Consider the following 18784-nt stretch of genomic DNA (forward strand, 5'->3'; position numbering starts at 1 on the left):
CTTTATAAAAACTCAGTTAAGGTCTATAAGATAACAATAATGCAAGCCAAAAAGGAAATGATTAACAATAGAATTGCATTATTTCACAGACATTTGTTATAGATATAACAAAGCAAATGCATTTTCCAAAGTACATAAAGTGATAAAGAAATAAAACTTGTGTACATTTAAAAAAATAATACTAATAGAATCGCAAAGTCTCCGTCAGATATGAAAGACATTTTCAAAATGTTAAGAGAACAGAAAATCCCTAGCGGACCTAATAAAAGAACCGCTGGTTAGAAATGAGGGCTGGTGTACCTCAATCCAAAAGGCAATGTCAAATAAACTTGCCGCCATCAAAAAAATACATCGAGGCCAAAAAAGACAACCTAAAAAAATAGGATTAATTTAGAATATATCCAGCCGACAGACAATGTGAACTCCCGACAGCAATTTCACTTCTCTCCAATTTCCGTAGAGAGTTTCTGAAGAAGAGTTAGCTAAGGTCATTAGAGAACTCAAAGCCACCAGTTGCAAGAGTGACCCCTGCTCAGCCATGATTATTAAGGAATGCCCAGATAGCCTATTACCAGCACTCACCAAATTTACCAACTCCTTCTTTGAGGAAAATCATGTTCCCATTGGACTTAAACAAGCATGGGTTACACCATTCCTAAAAAAGCCTTATCGATGTCCAGCAACTCCCACCAACTATAGACCAATCACTAAGACACCCTTCCTTCTTAAGATCTTGGGTAGGGTGGTGTATAACCAGATCGCACTGCACCTTAATAGTCACCTCATTCTTAACAAATTTCAATCAGGATTCAGGCAAGATCATGGAACGGAGACAGCCCTCCTTCACCTGAAGTCCAAGCTTTTGGAAAGAATCAGGTGATGCAGTGGATGGTATCCTTCCTGAATGGGAGACAATGCAGCGTGGCGAATGGGGAGGCCGAAGCTAATCCAGTGACCTGACATTTGGCGTGTCCCAGCGGGCATGCGTTTTCGCCCACCCTGTACAATATTTTCATGGTACCGTTCTTTGACCTTCTACCTCTAAACAACATTCCTTTCACAGACTATGCTGATGACATGCAGTGTGTCATTCCGTTGACCAGATCGCACAGTTTGGACGAAAACTGTATCAACAACATTTATGATATTATACATAACTGGATGGCTCAAAATGGTCTGGCGCTCAACAGTGCAAAAACCGAAATCATGGTGGTCAGCTCGGAAAATAAATTTGCCAAGCTAATCCCCCTGTACAGCAGCTTCACCAAAGCCAATCACAAGCCAGGCGTGCAGAAAGAAGTAAAAACATTAGGAACACTGGTTCAAAACCTAAATACGAAAGAACAAGTGAACAGCCTTGTCTCAGCATCAACATTTTACATAAAATCGCCCGTTTATTACACAAGACATTGCAGAGACGATAGCTAGAGCTATTATAGGCTAAAAATCCTACTATTGCTGTAGCCTCCTAATTGGCATCGCCCAATCTGAGATCGAACACCTGCAAGTCATCCAAAACAGTGCAGTCAGGGTAATTAAGAATCTAAAATGGAGGGACCATATATCAGAGGCTAGGCGTGGTCTACACTGGCTTCCAGTGAAAGCAAGAATCACTTTCCGAATGTTGCTGTTTACCCAAAAATGCTTGCTAGGCTTAATGCCAGCATATTTGAAGGAGTGCATTGTTGAGAAGCAGAATCACAGACAGCTCAGATCCAGCAACACAGCACAGCTAAAAATGAGTCACTGCAAAACGAATAAAACTCTTAAGGGAGCTTCCAGTATAGCCGCTCCTCTGCCCTGGAATAAACTTCCATTGGACATTAGAGAAACACAATCGACAAACACGTTCAAGAAGAACTGAAAACACTCCTGTTTTGCTTGACTAAGAAATTCAGCTCACCAACCAGTGTAGCCTATTGACAAAACCCTTGCCGCTATAATTTGTCTGTCTATTATGTTGAATGTTGAGCCCTTAAGCCCACGGGTAATCGGATGCACGGTACAAATGTGAAAGTAAAGTAAAAGCATATCTTTGGCCTGTGGAAGGGACAGTTCCGTTGTCTCCATCAAAGAGGTGGTACACTGATGTACAAGCCAGAGAAGTTGGGAAAAATCTTCACTGGGCTGCACAACATGTGTATTCGGGGGAAATGTTCCTCTGCCCCCAGATGTAAGCATGCCCCCCCTTTCCCCGAGGAGGATGATGATGATGACACACAATTCAGTGACCACAGAATCACTGGTGATGAAGGCAGGGGCATTGTGTTAGGCAAGAATTGATTGTGAGCTTCTTCTAAGGACATTTGATTTCACTTGCTATACACATAGTAAATCTGCCACACTCACCGAAATATGACTGTGCTCATATCGGTTAAATCGGTTTAATTTCCATTACAATAAACACCTGAACCCTCCCTAATCCCCAAAATCTGTGCCCTCCCTCTTCCCTCATCCCCAACACCTGTGCCCTCCGCCTCCCTTGTGTCTGGTATCAATGTCAAGTCTATTAGAAAGTCATTTGTGTGAACTTTTGGGCATAGCAGCTTGCTCTGCCTGCCACATTTCTTTGTGTTCACTGAGGAGGCGGGGTGGGGGAGAATACCCTATATCAGGAAAACCCAAAAAATAAGAGTCAGACTCCTGGCGCCAGGTGTGTGTCGGTTTATAGTGACATTGTCAAATTACATAATCTCGAATGCAAAAATGTCGAAAAATGATGGCCGAAAAAGAAAAAAGTCGAATGTCATTTTTTTACATTTTCTGTTCGAAATGGCGGGGTCCCCCACCCCTTTTTTTTTAAAACCCCTTTTTTTAAGGCACGAAAGCAAACAAAAACATGAAAATTAAAATGTTGCACTAGGGTGAGGAGACCTGAGGACTTTACTTGTCATGTATGCTGGCCCTGATTGGCAGATGGCTTGATCACGTAAAATTTGCAATTGTCAGGCCTGTCATTGGTGTTAGTGTTTCCTATCTACGTTGGTTGGCTTTTGGGTGTTTCAGGGATGGAAGTGGGTAGAGGAGTTTGTTTGTCCATGGTATGCTCTTAAATGTGCACCGCCAGATGGCATGGGGTCACAAGTCCCTATATGCAATTGTACATTTCTATTTTCACAGTCATGTGTCCCAAGATGCATTGCACATGTTTTGAATTATCTCAGCTGCTAATGAAACCCCAAAACTGAATCTTCTGTACCTAAACAAACTAAGATGCGTTGTGAAGGTTGTTCTATATTTGGAATCTGGATGTAACTCTAGTTGGTGATAACCCTTATTTAAGTCCAGCTTCGAGAACACAGTGGCTCCATGCAATAAGTGCATCATGTCAGTCATCCCTAGAGATAAATGCGTTTCTCTCTCGATTGTTTGGTTCGAGGTGCGCATGTCCACGCACAAGCGGATGCGTCCACCCGCCTCCTTCTTGGGTACCAGCACTATTGGTGACACCCATGACGCTGGTCTTTTCATAGGTTCAATTATATCCTGCTCCAGTAATTACTTTATTTCATCCAACTCCTGTGATTATATATTTAGAGGGATGCCTCTGTTGTGCTGTGGGTTTGACGGCTTCATATATATGCAGTTTAACCTGTCCGTTCTTTAGTTTGCCAAGATCGACATGATACAATACAGAATGTGGACTAGGCTCATCTGCATTGCTGAACAAAGCTGAGAATACATCTTCCTGCTATCTCACTTTTGATGACATAGATTACTAATTTTGTTGTTTTATCCTTATAGGAGCATATGGCTTGGTAACATCCCTTTACACGGAAGTGCGGAAATGTCAATATTGGATGGTTTAAGCTTAGGGGGATATTTCAATCCTGCAGATGTCTCTTCATTCATGACATTTACTGTCACGCCTGTACCAATTAAAACTTGCGAGAGCTGTCATTTACTTTTAGTAATAATTTAAGGCTATATTCAATCACTATCGAGTTTCCTATGGCATATGCAAATCCTCTTTTCCTCTACCAATGGACGAAGAGTCATAATCTTCTCTAAGCCTTGCTGACAACTCAAGATATCGTACTCTGATGCGTTGACCGCTACCTGTTTTCTTCTGGTTGGTGATTATGTCGGGAAGGGGACCTTCAGTGTCTGTCTGCAGGGAAGCGTGTCTTTATTCAGGAAACCTCTTTTGCCTTTGTTCGGGTAATGATATTTTCTCTTACCGAGGTGGCATTGAATTTTGCAATGATCCTCTCGTATCACTTATATGATTGTTAGGCAGAAACCTGTGCAGTTCCCTTAGGGACCACTGCAAAAGGTTTAAGACTACAGGTGTTGGCAGTAAACCCAATTGGTAGCAGTCTGTACCACCCAGATTTACCTGGTAGCTGTGGCTGAGCAGTCAGACTTCTCTCAAGAAGAGTTAGACAGTATATAGAGTATACCCAATAGGGCAAAAAATACAGTAGCACAAGCAAACACTGACCAGAGCTTTGGTATAAAAGTATATAATTATTTATTTAAAAACACACTTATAAGAATACACTAGCACTAATATGTCAAGCAAGTTCAAACACAGTCACTATAAATATATACACCTCCCTAATTAATTATTTGACAAGTCTAGGTTAGTACACCACTTATTAAGCAAAACAGAGGTGAGCGCGTAACCATAGATGGCACAGTTGAAGTACACTTTAAAAGTCTTTGCAGATAGTTCCAAAAAGGAGTGGGATCAGTTCAGAAAAGTTAGTTAACAGGTCCGAGGTCACCCCAGGATAGAGAATCAAGGATTTACGGGACACCTTGGACAGTCTGTTGCAAGGGAGCCCAGGCGGGATACAGTACCTGTAATGGTGAGAAAGCTCCAGCGGGGGCAGTTGTTCCTGGCAGCGAGTGCAAGTCGGTGCTTCGTCCAGGGGAAGAGAAGATCTCGACGTGGAGGAAAGCTGCAGGTCGTTGCACTGCCATGGAAGAAACCAGCCGCAGAGTTTCCCGGTTAAAAGGTACCACCCTTTTATTTGTGGTAGTGGTGAAGCGTGGCTATCCGGCCGCCAGGGTGCTTGACACGGGCGATTCGACCACAAGACGATCCAGGAAGGTGAAAAAGGCGAACTGGTTAACCCCACCAGCTCAAAGGAAGAAGATTCTCCTGGAAGAAGATCTTCTTTGTCGTTGGGAAGTGGTGACTCGGTTCAGCAAGGCTCCACCGGTGGTGTCGTTGTTGCAGGTCGGCTCAGCTTCTCCCTCTTTGGATTCTTTAGGTCCTGTGGCGACTTCTGAAGTTCCAGTCCCCAAAGCCCTTCTTTTATGCAGAAAACCCCCATTCATCAGTCCTAGCTGTCACTCAAACATGCTAAGTGGTGAGCCGGGCGGCTCACCACTGGGCCAATCACACAAGAGTGCGACTTGAGTTGCCAAGGCAATTCAGTCCAGGGTGCCTATTCCCCCCTCCCACACATCCTGTAGACCCAGACAGAGTGGCACCACTTTTGGAGGCTTCTGTGTAGAAGCCCGCCAAAAGTGGAACAAAGGGCTCGACTTGGGTTGGAGTTACAGAGGCGAACACAAGCGCCATTTTAAACCCAAGTCCTGGCAAAAAGACCCAACCGGGGAATAAATATTAAATAAATAACCCGGTGGTATCTTTAACATTGCACCAAAAAAAGTGGTGCGTTTAAAATGAATGGGAAAATCCCATAGGAAATATTCCGGTGGAATATTTCGCGTGGTAACCACTGCCACCAGTCAGAAACCCGACAAGGGGGGACTGGACAGTGCCCCCTTGAAAAACAGACACAGGGGCAATCGAATTACCCCTACCAATACTTCCACAATATGATGGTTTATACTGGTTCTGTTCACAATTTAAGACTAGTAAAGTCAATGGTGACTTTACATGCCCTGGGAGAGAGAGTATGGAGTCTATGTTTGGGGGTCACTATGACACCCATTTGTTACTGCACTGAAAGTGCTGTGTAACACACATACCAAAAACACATGAAGCCCTATGGAGTAAAAGACCCCATAGCCCATAAAACACATACAAAGTCAAAGGACATTCTCAAATCATACCTAAGAATGGGAGAAAAAGAGTTTCACTCTTAGCAGGAGAAAAAATTAAACCCCAAAAATCCAGCAAAGCTGCTGGGGGACTCACTAGGTTTGGGAAATTAGCCTTAACAGAGAATTCTCCCTAACAATGTCTATATTTGTAAGTGCTGTATACCAACAAAGTGATTGTCCCTGCCACAAGCATGACAAATATTTCCCATTGCCGACCATATTCCTTCATGCAGAGAATCATATCACTTGTTTTTGTGCTATGTTTACTTGACAAACAGGCGTAGGGCTTAACTGTGATATTTTGACCTTGTCCATAGAGTCCGCTTGCAGGTTGATAGCCACAGATGTGCTTGCAAGCATAAAGATGTCCTCCAATGTTCTTGCTTTCTACAGTAACTTTTTCCGGTATGTAGAGGACTCGCAACCCACAATTATCTGTGAACCAAGGGTTTCTTCGTTTGAGTAGTTATCAAAAAAAAAAACAATATGTAATTCTCTTTTGTAGCCTCGTTGAAAAATTATCTTTCACTTGAACGGCGGTGTGAAATAAGCACCTTTCATAATCTATATTCCTGCATGGGGCAAAATAGGCGTTTAGGCAGTCAATCAGCCCTATAAACGTGTTTCTAGCTTCCTCTAGCATTTCATAAATAACATCTTGCACAGTGGGACCCAAAGGAGTGCATTAAAATACCTCTTATGTGCCTGTCGTCTCGCAAACCCATTGCACCTAGATACACGTAAAAGTCCTTGATCCATTTAGCCCACCTGAGCCCCATATTGCTGGAATCAGTGACATCAAAAGGTGGCATCGATTGTAACTGCACAGCTTCATTCAGCACGACTGGCCTGTGTCGGGAAAATGTGTGCATGGCAGAGGAAGTGTTCCGTCAGACAGGATGGCTTCAAGATGGTGGAGCCAACGTGGCCGCCTTCTTTATTTCACCTTTGAATCTTTGGCTGGAGAATTATTTAGAGGAGTGAGCCTTCTTCTACTCCAACAGAGATGCCGTGCGTATCCGGCAGGAGCTTTCCTTTCACTCCATGTAGCTGCTGCCACAACAGGCCTTCTCCACGCCAGCAGGGCACCGTGCAGGCAGGAGCTTATGCCAGCATGGCCTCAGTAGGCCATCTTTACAGCAAAAATGGGCATAGCATGTGCATGCAGGAGTTCGCAGTTCCACTGCCAGCTCACCATAACGACGAGCTTGTACAGCGCACAGCCCGGACAGGGCGGGAGGGTTGCGCTTGCACAGATATCTCTGTGCGACGTGACAGCACTAAGACTGCCCCAGGCCCCGTGCAGTACAAAGTACGGCACGATGGAGGGCCTGGGGGGTTAGGCGCAGGGTGGGGGAAACAGAACGGCACGAAATACAAGGGGAGGGGCAGCCAAGCGGCGCCCCCACCCTCAGCGTTGCTAGGGAAACCCCACACGGATGGGGGAAAGGTGTGAGGAAAGCAACAGGGGGGCAGGAGGAAGTCCAGCCCCCCCAGAGGGACAACAAAGGGCCAGGGGGGTATAAGTACCCCAAGGAAATGCAGGATGGGCACAACCAGGCAAGGAGCTCACCTCACTCAGGTAAGCTCCTAAGGCCTGGAAAAGGGGGAGAAGGAAACGTTTTGCCACCCAACCCACCCAGCAGAAAAAAAAAAAAAAAAGGCAAGGAAAGGAGACAGAACAAGGAACAGGAACGCCGAGTACTTTCTTCGGTACACGGTAGAAGAAAGTCGTAGGCGGCGGCACGTGTCCAGGAACGGATGCCCCAGGGTAACTAAGACGAGCCGAGGAGAAGGCTGGGCATCTACAACCCCTGGACACGAAGTGCCCAAAAAGCGAGTTGGTGTTATTCTGTGTTTGTTATGATTATTATTTGGTGTTATTTTCTGTAGAAAATAAACAAGCCTACGGCCTATAATTATTCCACAAACAAAAACCTGTCTGTTCTATTCTTTCGGGGGAATAGGGTAATAGGAATAAGAGCGACGGGGGGCCCCCACTACTCAGCCTAAACCAGCACGGACAACTCCGGATCCGGCTATGGAGGGCACGCGGCGGTACGCTCCGCTCCATCGCCAATGTTATGTCTCGGTGTGCAGCCCCGGGCCCAGCTATTATAAGTAATCATACCGACAGCAGGTTATAGGAGACACGTCTCTGTTATTCCTCTCTTGTAAGGTAACAGTGCATGAACATCAAATCAGGACAGGACATTAGATGCTCCTTGAGAGAAAAATAATCTTCACATTTTGGGAATATTTGCACAAAAGGGTTTCCTTCACTCATTTGCAGACACCAGAAATCTGCAAAGCAATGTTGACAAGTTATGATAAAGGTAAAATATTATATAACACGGGTTAAAAAACCTTATTCCATGCTATGCATTAATTGCGCTCTTAAGTAAAACAGGCTTCTTCAACCCTGCTGTTTACGTAAGCGTGATACATCTGAAAAAGCATCTGTGCAACAACTTTAAGCCAAACCTCTTCAATGCAAGTTTACCTCCTCACAGTTCTCACATGTCATCATCTCGCCGACCCTTGCCCTTTCTGCTTGGACATCGTCATCTTCGTCATTCGGGATTTCTGAAAACCTCCAGACTTTCGTCTTCTTCTTACAAGTTCTAAAAAGGGTCAATATAAAACATTGAATGAAAAGTGACAGATGGATTTGTATTCCCCAATTATAAACAGGCAGTGATCTGCATGAAGTATAAGTTACATAGTACACACTACAGTAACAACATTAATTCTAGTCCACAGTTTTTCGCCTACAAGTATGCAATATGCGAGTCTCTAGGCTTTTGAAAAGGGCATGGTCATTAGCTTAAATGGATTGTGGCATACCGTTTTAAGAGAATCAGAGCATGCAAATGTGTATTTAAACCATACCCCAGTCCCACCCCTCCCAAGGAAGGCTCCGACAGAGGAAAAGGGAGTATGGACTAATATTGCAGAAGTTGATGCAGTGAGGAACATAGTCTTGGGGCCTCATTACACGGTAGGCGGTGGACCAAGGTGCTAATAGCACCTTGGTCCATGCCGGTAAAATATGGGCACCGCCTTGGTGGAAAGGGGAATTACCGCCCTATTCCAAGGTTGGCGGGCGGTAATTCTCCCTTCCACCATTGCCCTTCCCCATTCCCATTTTTGACCCATAGGGCATAATGGGAATGGGGAAGGTGCTAATTACGGTACCGCAAATTTGCGGTGCCGTAATTAGCACCAAGGTCCCTTAGCGGGTTGGTTTTTAACGCCTGCTAAAAGCAGGCGTTAAAGTACCAACCCGCTAAGGGACCTCGTAGTAAGGCGGTAAGGGTTAACGGTCACCGGTACCATTACCGGTGACCGTTAACCCTTACCGCCTTCCGTGTAATAAGGCCCTTGGTCTTATGCCCCATAATCATAGGAGTTTCTCCAAGCAGTAACATTTAAAAGAGTGGAGACACTCCCAAATCAAATTCAATAAGGCTAAGACGGACTGCTTACTGCTTTGAGCTAAACGTAGGAGGGGCCGACCATGTGACTTACTGCCTTTCAAATGAAATCAACAGGTTAATTGCAAGTGATAGGCCAGAGAAGCTGAACCTGCGCCTATAGAATGTGCATGCTGACTTTAAGGATTGGACGCTCCTTTGTGTTCTGGAATAGTGCTCAGTGATACAAGGAATGACCCATCTAGAAGTGGATACTTTGGAAGGTTGGAACCGGACATCAGGATCGCCAATAAGGTCTACTGTGGATGCCTGCTAGGTGGTGTTTTGGAAAGACAGAAACGCAAAGGTGCTGCAAACATTAAAGGTACGAATGGTCCAGTCAGCTGTCACAGGTGGGTTACAGAAGAAAGTCAGCAAAGCGATTTCCTGATTAAGATGACAATCAGAAGCCACCTTCTATATGAATTTAGAATGCATGTGCAGAACTGCCCTGATTCCTCACGGGCATTTTTTATTTATTTATTTATTTACATTCGTACAGCACGCAGGCAGCCCAAGGGCATTGTGGCGCTGTTACTTGCAGCAAGCTTTGTTACATTATGCATAAGTTACAGCATTGGGTACATAGGTGTAACACATATTATGCATGGAGGCGTACACAAGTCAAATATACATATGGCGGGTGTACATGAGGAACGGTAGAGAATCAAGCAAACAGGGTGGTTTTAAAGGTTTTGTGGAAGGTGGTCAGAGAAGGTGCAGCTCGCAGGGCAGTGGGGAGGGCATTCCAGTGTAGAGCCACAAGATAGGGGAAGCTGGTACCCCCTGCTCTTTCTCTTTTTACCATGGGTACAGTGAGTAGGTTGGTATAGGGGGTCCTGGTTGGTCTTGAGGACATGGCCGGGTGGATCCTTTGTGCCAGGTAGGCTGGTGCTGCAGAGTGGATGCATTTGTGAGTGAGGGTCAGGGTTTTGAAGATGATCCTCTCTTTTATAGGTAGCCAGTGGGAGGCTCTTCTGGCAGTAGATTTATGCTCTCTTTTGGAGATGCCTTGTGCTGCGCGTAGGGCGTGGTTTTGAGTTACTTGCAGTTTCTCAAGGTTTTTTGTGGAGGTCCCTAGGAAGAGAACATTGCAATAGTCCAGCCGTGATCCAGTGATAGCCCTAGCTATGTTTGTGCAGGTGTCACTGGAGAGGTAGGGTCTAACTGCATTGAGGAGTTTGGCCTGGTAGGCAGCTGAGGTGGTAATGGCATTCACCTGTCTGGTCATGGACAGACTAGAGTCCAGGTAGATGCCCAGGGTTTTCACTGACTCAGATACTGGAATTGTGATAGAGTCAATGGTGAAGTGGGTGAACTGCACGTCAAGTTTTTTGAGGGTGTCAGGGGAGCCTACAAGTAGGAGTTCGGTTTTGTCAGAGTTGAGATAGAGGCTGTTGGCAGCCATCCAGGTTTGGATTGCGTTATAGATGGTGTTGAGGGTCTTGGAGTCAGTCTCATAGTCGCCTGTCAGGGTCACGAGGATCTGCGTGTCGTCCGCATAATTAGTGTATGAGATCCCCATGGCGTCAAGGATGAGGAAGAGGGGGCGAGTGAATATATTGTAGAGGGCGGGAGAGAGGCAAGAGCCTTGTGGGACCCCACACAGCATAATGGTTGGGGATGCAGTAGCTAGGTCGGAGAAGACCTGCATGGTCCTTCCATGTAGGAAACATGTGATCCAAGCACTAGCATGGGCTGAAAAATTTGCAGAGGAGGTTAGGTGGTGGCATAAGACGTCGTGATCCACAAGGTCAAACGCGGCAGAGAGATCGAGGAGGAGGAGCAGGACAGGTTTGCCCAGGCCTCTGGCATCATCCATCTGGTTTTTTAAATCCAGTAAGGCGGTCTCAGTTCCGTGTTTTGGGCGGAACCCAGATTGTCTCAAGCCTAGGAGTTGGTTCTCTTCGATGAAGTGTTGGACTTGCAGGTAGGCTGCTTTGTCCAGAATTTTAAGAAGGAAGGGGACGGTGGTGATGGGTCTGTAGTTGTTAGGTGAGGTGGGGTCAAGAGTAGGTTTCTTTATGAGAGGCCTGACCCATGCTTCCTTGAGGGAGGAGGGTACTATCCCTGTGGTGAAGGATGCGTTGACAAAGGCTGTGAGAAATGGGGCGAGGGAGTCGGCACAGTCCTTGATAATGGTGGCGGGGCAGGGGTCTCCTTTGCAGTTTGAGGGTTTGATGCCTTTCATTAGGTTAATGATGTCTTTCTCCTGGATGGTTTTGAAGGAGAAGGTGGGGGAGGCATCTGGAGATGGGGGGGAGATGGGAGGTGGGGCGAGAGAGTCTGGAGTTCAAGATTTTGGCTTGAAGAAGGTCTAGTTTGTTGCGCATGGCAGTTTGGATGCCGTTGCACCAGGCTTTGTCTTTAGTGAAGTTTTGGGGTGTGGGGGTAGGGGTTTCGAGTTCCCTGAATATGGTGAACATTTCCTTGGTATTAGAATTGGCTTCAGTGATTCTGGCTTCGAATGATTTGGCTTGGATGACGGCTTTCTTATATTCCTTTGAGTGGGTTTTGAAGTCAAGTTTGTCATCGTCATCTTGGGAGGTTTGCCAGCACGCAAGGGCAGAGCGTTTGTCCGTCTGGAGTTTTAGTAGGTCTGGGGTGAACCAGGTGTTGGTGTGGCTTGTGGGTTTGGACTTCTGAGGTTTGAGAGGAGCAATGGAATTGATTGCTGCCGATATAGCCTTGTTGTAATTTTGCATCAGGGTTTCTGGGTCATTGGAGAAGGGAGGTCTGAAGGCAGGACCCTGGAGGAATGGAGGAGTCTTTCTTTGGTGAGGAGGCGAGCGCTTCTGGTGAGGGCAGGTGGCAGGGGATGGGGAGGGTGGGGCGGAGGGGAGGAGGTGGGGATGTTAAAGGTATGATGTGGTGGTCAGACCATGGGGTGGGGGAGTTGTCTGTGATTGTTAGAGGGCAATTGTGCTGAGCAATCCAGTCAAGTGTCCTGCCCAATGAGTGGGTTGGGTCTGTGACAGTGTTGGAGCAGCCCAGAGTTTCAAGGGCTGAGTTGAGTGCTTTGGAAGCAGGGTCCTTGGGGTCATTAAGACCAAGGTTCACATCACCAAGGAGGATCGCTTTGGTAGATTTCTTTAGGTTGTCTGCCAAGTGGTGAGTGATGGTGGATTGGAAGTCTCCTATGAGGCCGGGTGGCCGGTAGACCAGATGGAGTGTAATGGTGCAGTGGTGGGAGGTGGAGAGTTTAAGTTGGAGGTAGTCACTGGTTTCGTTCATAGTTTTATCATTTTTTCTGATGTTGATTGAGTCTTGAGGCTATGATTGCTACTCCACCACCTTTGGTGGGGAGGTCTTGCCTAATGACAGTGTAGCCAGGTGGGAGTGCAAGGGAGAGCGCAGGGCCTGAGGCTTCATGGAACCACGTTTCGGTGACCAAGAGGATGTCTAGGTTGTTCTTGGTGATGAGGTTGTGGATGTCCAGGGCATAGGCGTTGACGGATCAGGCGTTAATCAAGGCACATTTGAGATGGGGAGGTGAGGGGGGTGGAATCTGGTGGGGGGGGCAGTGGTGTCCAGGGTCAAAGGCATGGTAACAGTGGCAGGTACATCAATACATAAAACTGGTGATGTAGAAGAATTGGCAATAGTGGGGGTCCCATTTTCAGGGGTCACAGGCATGGTAACAGTGGCAGGTACATCAATACATAAAACTGGTGATGTAGAAGAATTGGCAATAGTGGGGGTTCCATTTTCAGGGGTCACAGGCATGGTAACAGTGGCAGGTACATCAATACATAAAACTGGTTATGTAGAAGAATTAGCAGTAGTGGCGGTCCCATTTTCAGGGGTCATAGGCATTAAGTTTGCGGTTTTGTATACCTCAGATTTGACCTTAGAGAGTGCAAGGGATCTAGCTCTAGTTTTTGTGTCTGGTGCCCTCGAGAGTTCATCTGCAGAGAGGTACAAGGGGTTCTGGTGCGCGTGAGCGTACCTATGGCAAATGGTCTGGAGATGGCACTGGGTCTCAAAGGTAAGCGAGTATTCCGTATGCTTATGGATTGTGGAGCAGATCTGTGTGGGGCATAGAAGGTGCCTGTGCGTAGCTGATCGAGTCTATAATCAGCTGTGAGGAGTAGGATGGGAGGGGATGCATGGATCCTCTTACCTCTAGACAGCGATAGCAGGTCGGTCTTGATGGATGGCGACGAGCAGCGAAGAGGGGTGCTGGCCTTGTCTCCATGCCTTCGCCTGCCGGTGCACCTCCCCTCCATTTAAAGCAGGAGGGGAGGGACGGGGAGCGGAGCTCAGCCAATTCAGCTTCCTCAGTGTGATTGTCGGCATGTCGGTTGCTGCGGCGACCGTGGGGGCCATCTTGGAGGTTTCCAAGGCCTCGTGGTGCAGATCAGCTGTTGGGCTTCTTGTCGGGCACTCGGGTGCACCGAAACTGATCGGAAGATCAGCTGGGAGGGCGGCTGGTGTGAGGGGGGTCGTGCTGGCAGTCCCTCTCAGCTGAGCTGCAAAGAGGGGTGCTGGCCTTGTCTCCAGGCCTTTGCTCCACGGCTTCGCCTCCCGGTGCACCTCCCATCCATTTAAAGCAGGAGGGGAGGGACGGGGAGCAAAGCTCAGCCAATCCGGCTTCCTCAGTGTGATTGTCGGCATGTTGGTTGCTGCGGCGACCGTGGGGGCCATCTTGGAGGTTTCCAAGGCCTTGTGGTGCAGATCAGCTGTTGGGCTTCTTGTCGGGCACTCCGGTGCACCGAAACTGATCGGAAGATCAGCTGGGAGGGCGTCCGGTGTGCGGGGGCTCGTGCTGGCAGTGCCTTGCAGCGGAGCTGCAAAGAGGGGTGCTGGCCTTGTCTCCAGGCCTTCGCTCCACGGCTTTGTTAGGGAGAATTCTCTGTTTATGCTGAATTTCCTAACCTAGTGAGTCCCCCAGCAGCTTTGCTGGATTTTTGGGGTTTATTTTTTTCTCCTGCCAAGAGTGAGACTCTTTTACCCTCACTCTTGGACATGATTTGAGTGTGTTCCTTTGACTCTAGATGTGTTTAATGGGCTATGGGGTCTTTTACTCCATAGGGCTTCATGTGTTTTTGTGATGTGTGTTACACAGCACCCTCAGTGCAGTAACACATGAGTGTCATAGTGACCCCATGGACCCATGGCACCCCTGTCATAGACTCCATACCCTGGGACTGACTACTGTCTGCCAGGGCATGTAAAGTCACCATTGACTTTACTAGTCTTGAATTCTGAACAGAACCAGTACCAACCATCATTTTGTGGACGTACTGGCTGGGGCAATTCAATTGCCCCGGGGTCTGTTAGTCGAGGGGGCACGTCTCCGGCCCCCCTGATCGAGTTTTGGCTGGTGGCAGTGGATACTACTTTTTATATTCAACCGCAAATATTTCTCTATGGGATTTTCCCATTGTTCGAGGCTACTATCTTTAATTATTTGATTACGATAGCCTTGAACATACCGCCGGTTTATTTAATTATTATTAATTCTCCGGTTGGTATTTTTTGTCAAAACTCGGTTCTAAAATGGCGTTTGTGTTCTCTTCTGTGACTCCAACCCAAGTCGAGCCCTTTGTTCCACTTTTTGGCGGGCTTTTCCACAGAAGCCCTCCAAAGTGGTGCCACTCTGTCTGGGGTACTTAGGAGGGGTGGAGGGGGATTTAGGCACCCTGGACTGAGTTGCCTAGGCAACTCAAGTCGCACTCCGTCCTGATTGGCCCAAGTGGTGAGCCGGCCGGCTCACCACTTAGCATGTTTGGGTGACAGCCAGGCTGAGTGAATGGGGGTTTTCTGCATGAAAGCAGGGCTTTGGGGACTGGAACTTCAGAAGTCGCCACAGGACCTAAGAATCCGATGAGGGAGAAGCTGAGCCGACCTGCCACAACGACACCACCGGTGGAGCCCTACTGGACCGTCTCACCACTTTTCCCAAAGACAGAGGAGATCTCCCGCCGGAGAGTCTTCTTCCTTTGACTGGTGGGGATAACCAGTTTCACCGTCTTTTCGTCTTCCCGACGCATCTCGTGGCCGCCTTGCCTGTGCCCAGCACACCGGCAACCGGAATACTTTTCTGAGCCTCTCAACTCTTTTCGAACTCTCTGCAAGACTTTCAAAGCCTAGTGTAACTGTGTGATCTTGGGCGCATTTGTGCTCTGCTCTCTCTAAGAGTGGGCCCAGCCTATGGACTTTGGCTCACAAGTGACTTTTGCTCTTCTGCCTTGCTAAAAGTGTTCCTAATTCTTAGAGTGGTGTATCTTTCCATATTCTGTCTTTTTCCCTCCCTTCTTCATGAACTTATTGGAGTGCCATCTATAGTTAAGCGCTCACCTCTGTCTGGAAATAAGTGGTGTTAACTAAGACTTATCTGATAAGGAATAAGGGTTGTATATATTATAATAGTAACTGTGTTTAGAGTGTTTTACAATAAGAGTGCTGGAGTGTTTCAAACAGTGTGTTTTTAAATAAATAATTATATACTTTGATACCAAAGCTCTGGTCAGTGTTTGCTTGTATTATTGTATCTGAGTGCCTATTGTGTATACTTTGCATACTGCCTAACTATTCTTGAGGGAGGTTTGACTGCTCAGCCACAGCTACCAGGTAAATCTGGGTGGTACAGACTGCTACCAAGAGGGTTTACTGCTAACACCTGTAGTCCTAAATCTTTTGCAGTGTTCCCAAAGGGAACTGCACAGGTTTCTACCTAACACGCTTCGACTCTCGGTGCACCTCCCCTCCATTTAAAGCAGGAGGGGAGGGACGGGGAGCGGAGCTCAGCCAATCAGGCATCCTCAGTGTGATTGTCGGTATGTTGGTTGCTGCGGCGACCGTGAGGGCCATCTTGGAGGTTTCCAAGGCCTCGGGGTGCAGATCAGCTGTTGGGCTTCTTGTCGGGCACTCCGGTGCACCGAAACTGATCGGAAGATCAGCTGGGAGGGCGGCGGGTGTGCGGGGGGTCGTGCTGGCAGTCCCTCGCAGCAGAGCTGCAAAGAGGGGTGCTGGCCTTGTCTCCAGGCCTTCGCTCCACGGCTTCATTACATCTAGTTATACTGTTCCTCATTACAGTACTTACTCTATAAAGGCCATCATCCTCCCGACAGTACCCTTTCACACAATAATACTTTTTTTTCTGTGGCCTCCCCCTGTCATAGATGGGTTTATAAAGCACCTCACCAAACCTCATGACTATAAAAAAGAAACCGAGACGATCATACCACAGGGGGGGCGAGGAGGGCATCAGTACTGTGACGAGTAAGAGTAGGACTAGGCGTAATGAAGATTACCAGTAAGTAATCAAGGCATTACCTCCATGTCCTCTCTCCCTTGTCCCAGTACTTACTCTATGGAGTATACTGTGGTAACCGCTCATTGCCATGTATTATGCTACTAGCTATGATGATGTAATTAGTAGAATGTGTGAAGTGGCATGAGCTAGAGATTCCACCGATGACAGTTAGAGATCCTGGGTGGTGGAGACCCGTGGGTTAGGTTGGGTCCTCTTCTGTATCTGTCAACTGAGACTATGAGACAAGAATCTATAAAGAAGACTTACTTCCAGTGCGGTTCATAACAACGCCACCAGAGGTACAGGCATCATTTTCTTAACCACAACATATATCAAAGATTGGACTAGAACATAACTGAATCCAACAGTCGGTGCTATGGCCATTCCATAGAGAACATCCCTCACAGAAACCAACATGGGAAGGGTGAAAAGTCAGGAGCTAAAGATAGCTTCAAAGTGAGAAACTTTAACAGGCCTACTTCAGATAAGCCATGGGCCGCAGCCCTAAACAGTCCAACCCCACGGACTGCCAGAGAATCCATCCCAGAAGACCCAAGCAAAGACCAGGGAAGAAAGCTACCATAGGGCAACTCAAGGAGCCCTGACGAATAACTGATCAAGACATGAACCCAGCATTTCTCACTGCATAAAAGCGTAAAAACTGTGGCTCTATTTTCCGAGCTGGATGATCACTAAGAGCTTTCCAGCAAAGGCCCCATACCCGAGAAAACCACACCCACTTGTCCAAGTGTGGGACTGCCCAATCGTTGGAAAACAGGGAACGAAAGAGCTTCATCAATGCTGGCTGGGTCCTATAGTGATGAGTAGCATCAGGCTAGACAATTCTAAAAGAGACAAGAAGGAGGAAGGGGGTCCTAAGACCCAAAACCCCACATAGGGAACAACTGTGACTGATAAGGGAAAAAAAAATAACAAGGGGCCGTGCTGAAAACCTTTTATCCAGAAGCAGGTGCCTCCAAAATCACCAAGAATGAATATTATTCCTCTAGGCTTCTGCCAATAGAGCCGCAGCTCAGGTGGGCCAAACAAGCATACAACGAAAGCAAGAAGAACGGAAAGGTCCAATAAGCCCGTAAAAAAAGCCTGAATGGGAGATTTGGCCCAATTTCGGCTGTTCCAAAATTCTGAATGGCTGAAAAGTTTGACCAAATCCCTGATTTGGTGGCAAGTGCTGCAGGGGTGTCCCCTGCACCCTTGTTCACTATACAGTGAATGGGGTTTGCGGGGGTGTCCCCCGCAGCGGACCCCGTACGAGGTAAACAAAAAAAAATCGATAAAGCAAAAGACCCTGCCGCGCCTGTTACCGATCAGGGAAATGAAAGGGAACAGGCGTTGCAGGGACACAGCGAGTTGGCGACACACAGCGAAGTGTGGCGCCGCTAGGTACATAGGTGTGTGGGGGTGTGGGTGGGGTTGGAAGCCTGTGGCTGCAATGTTCAGGGAAGAAAAGACCGAAAGTTTGGGGAAAAATCTCCCTCAAACATTTCCGCCATGGGCTTCCAACCCCTATCCAGAAGAACTAGGTACTAAAAAGTGCCAAGACACAAGACGCCAACTTCCCCTCACAACTAGCATAAAAGGTTTGGGGCACTGACGGAGAGATCCCTCCCAACCATGTTCCAATATTCTAAACATGACACCCAACAACACTGCAAGAACAGGCCATATTCCTTCAGCAAGCAGATGTAAGGTCCCTCCAAAGAGGGCCAGCAGCCTCACTTATTCTCAACACGAAGAGAGAAAAGGCTCGGGAGAACTCAGAGTGTCCCCTTTTCCCCTTGCAGTGCTAGTTGACAATCATAGTTTATAAATTAACGAGGACACAAACGGCAGACCACTGCATACGCCCACATTGTCAATGTACCTACCACACACAGCCGACATGTACCCACCCCCTCTTAGTCAGCTAGCTTGGGTGCAAGTATACCCAACACAACCTTGTAGAAGGGAACTTTTATGGCTCAAGAGCAGGGCCTGTCATGACCGAGACCGTGCTCCTCCT

At 47.3% G+C, this 18784-nt stretch overlaps 1 protein-coding gene across 1 annotated transcript in view; it reads right to left on the minus strand.

Annotated features, from left to right (window-relative positions):
- LOC138583120 (cholesterol transporter ABCA5-like) overlaps window positions 1–18784 on the minus strand; it is a 3134767-nt gene that overhangs the window by 480099 nt on the left and 2635884 nt on the right. The window contains exon 29 of the mRNA XM_069655080.1: window positions 8528–8648. Coding sequence (XP_069511181.1) covers window positions 8528–8648 — 121 coding nt within the window. The remainder of the gene's footprint in view (window positions 1–8527; window positions 8649–18784) is intronic.

Source organism: Ambystoma mexicanum, chromosome 3q (genome assembly GCF_040938575.1).
Source record: "Ambystoma mexicanum isolate Mex_15411 chromosome 3q, UKY_AmexF1_1, whole genome shotgun sequence".
NCBI classification, from domain to species: Eukaryota; Metazoa; Chordata; class Amphibia; order Caudata; family Ambystomatidae; genus Ambystoma; species Ambystoma mexicanum.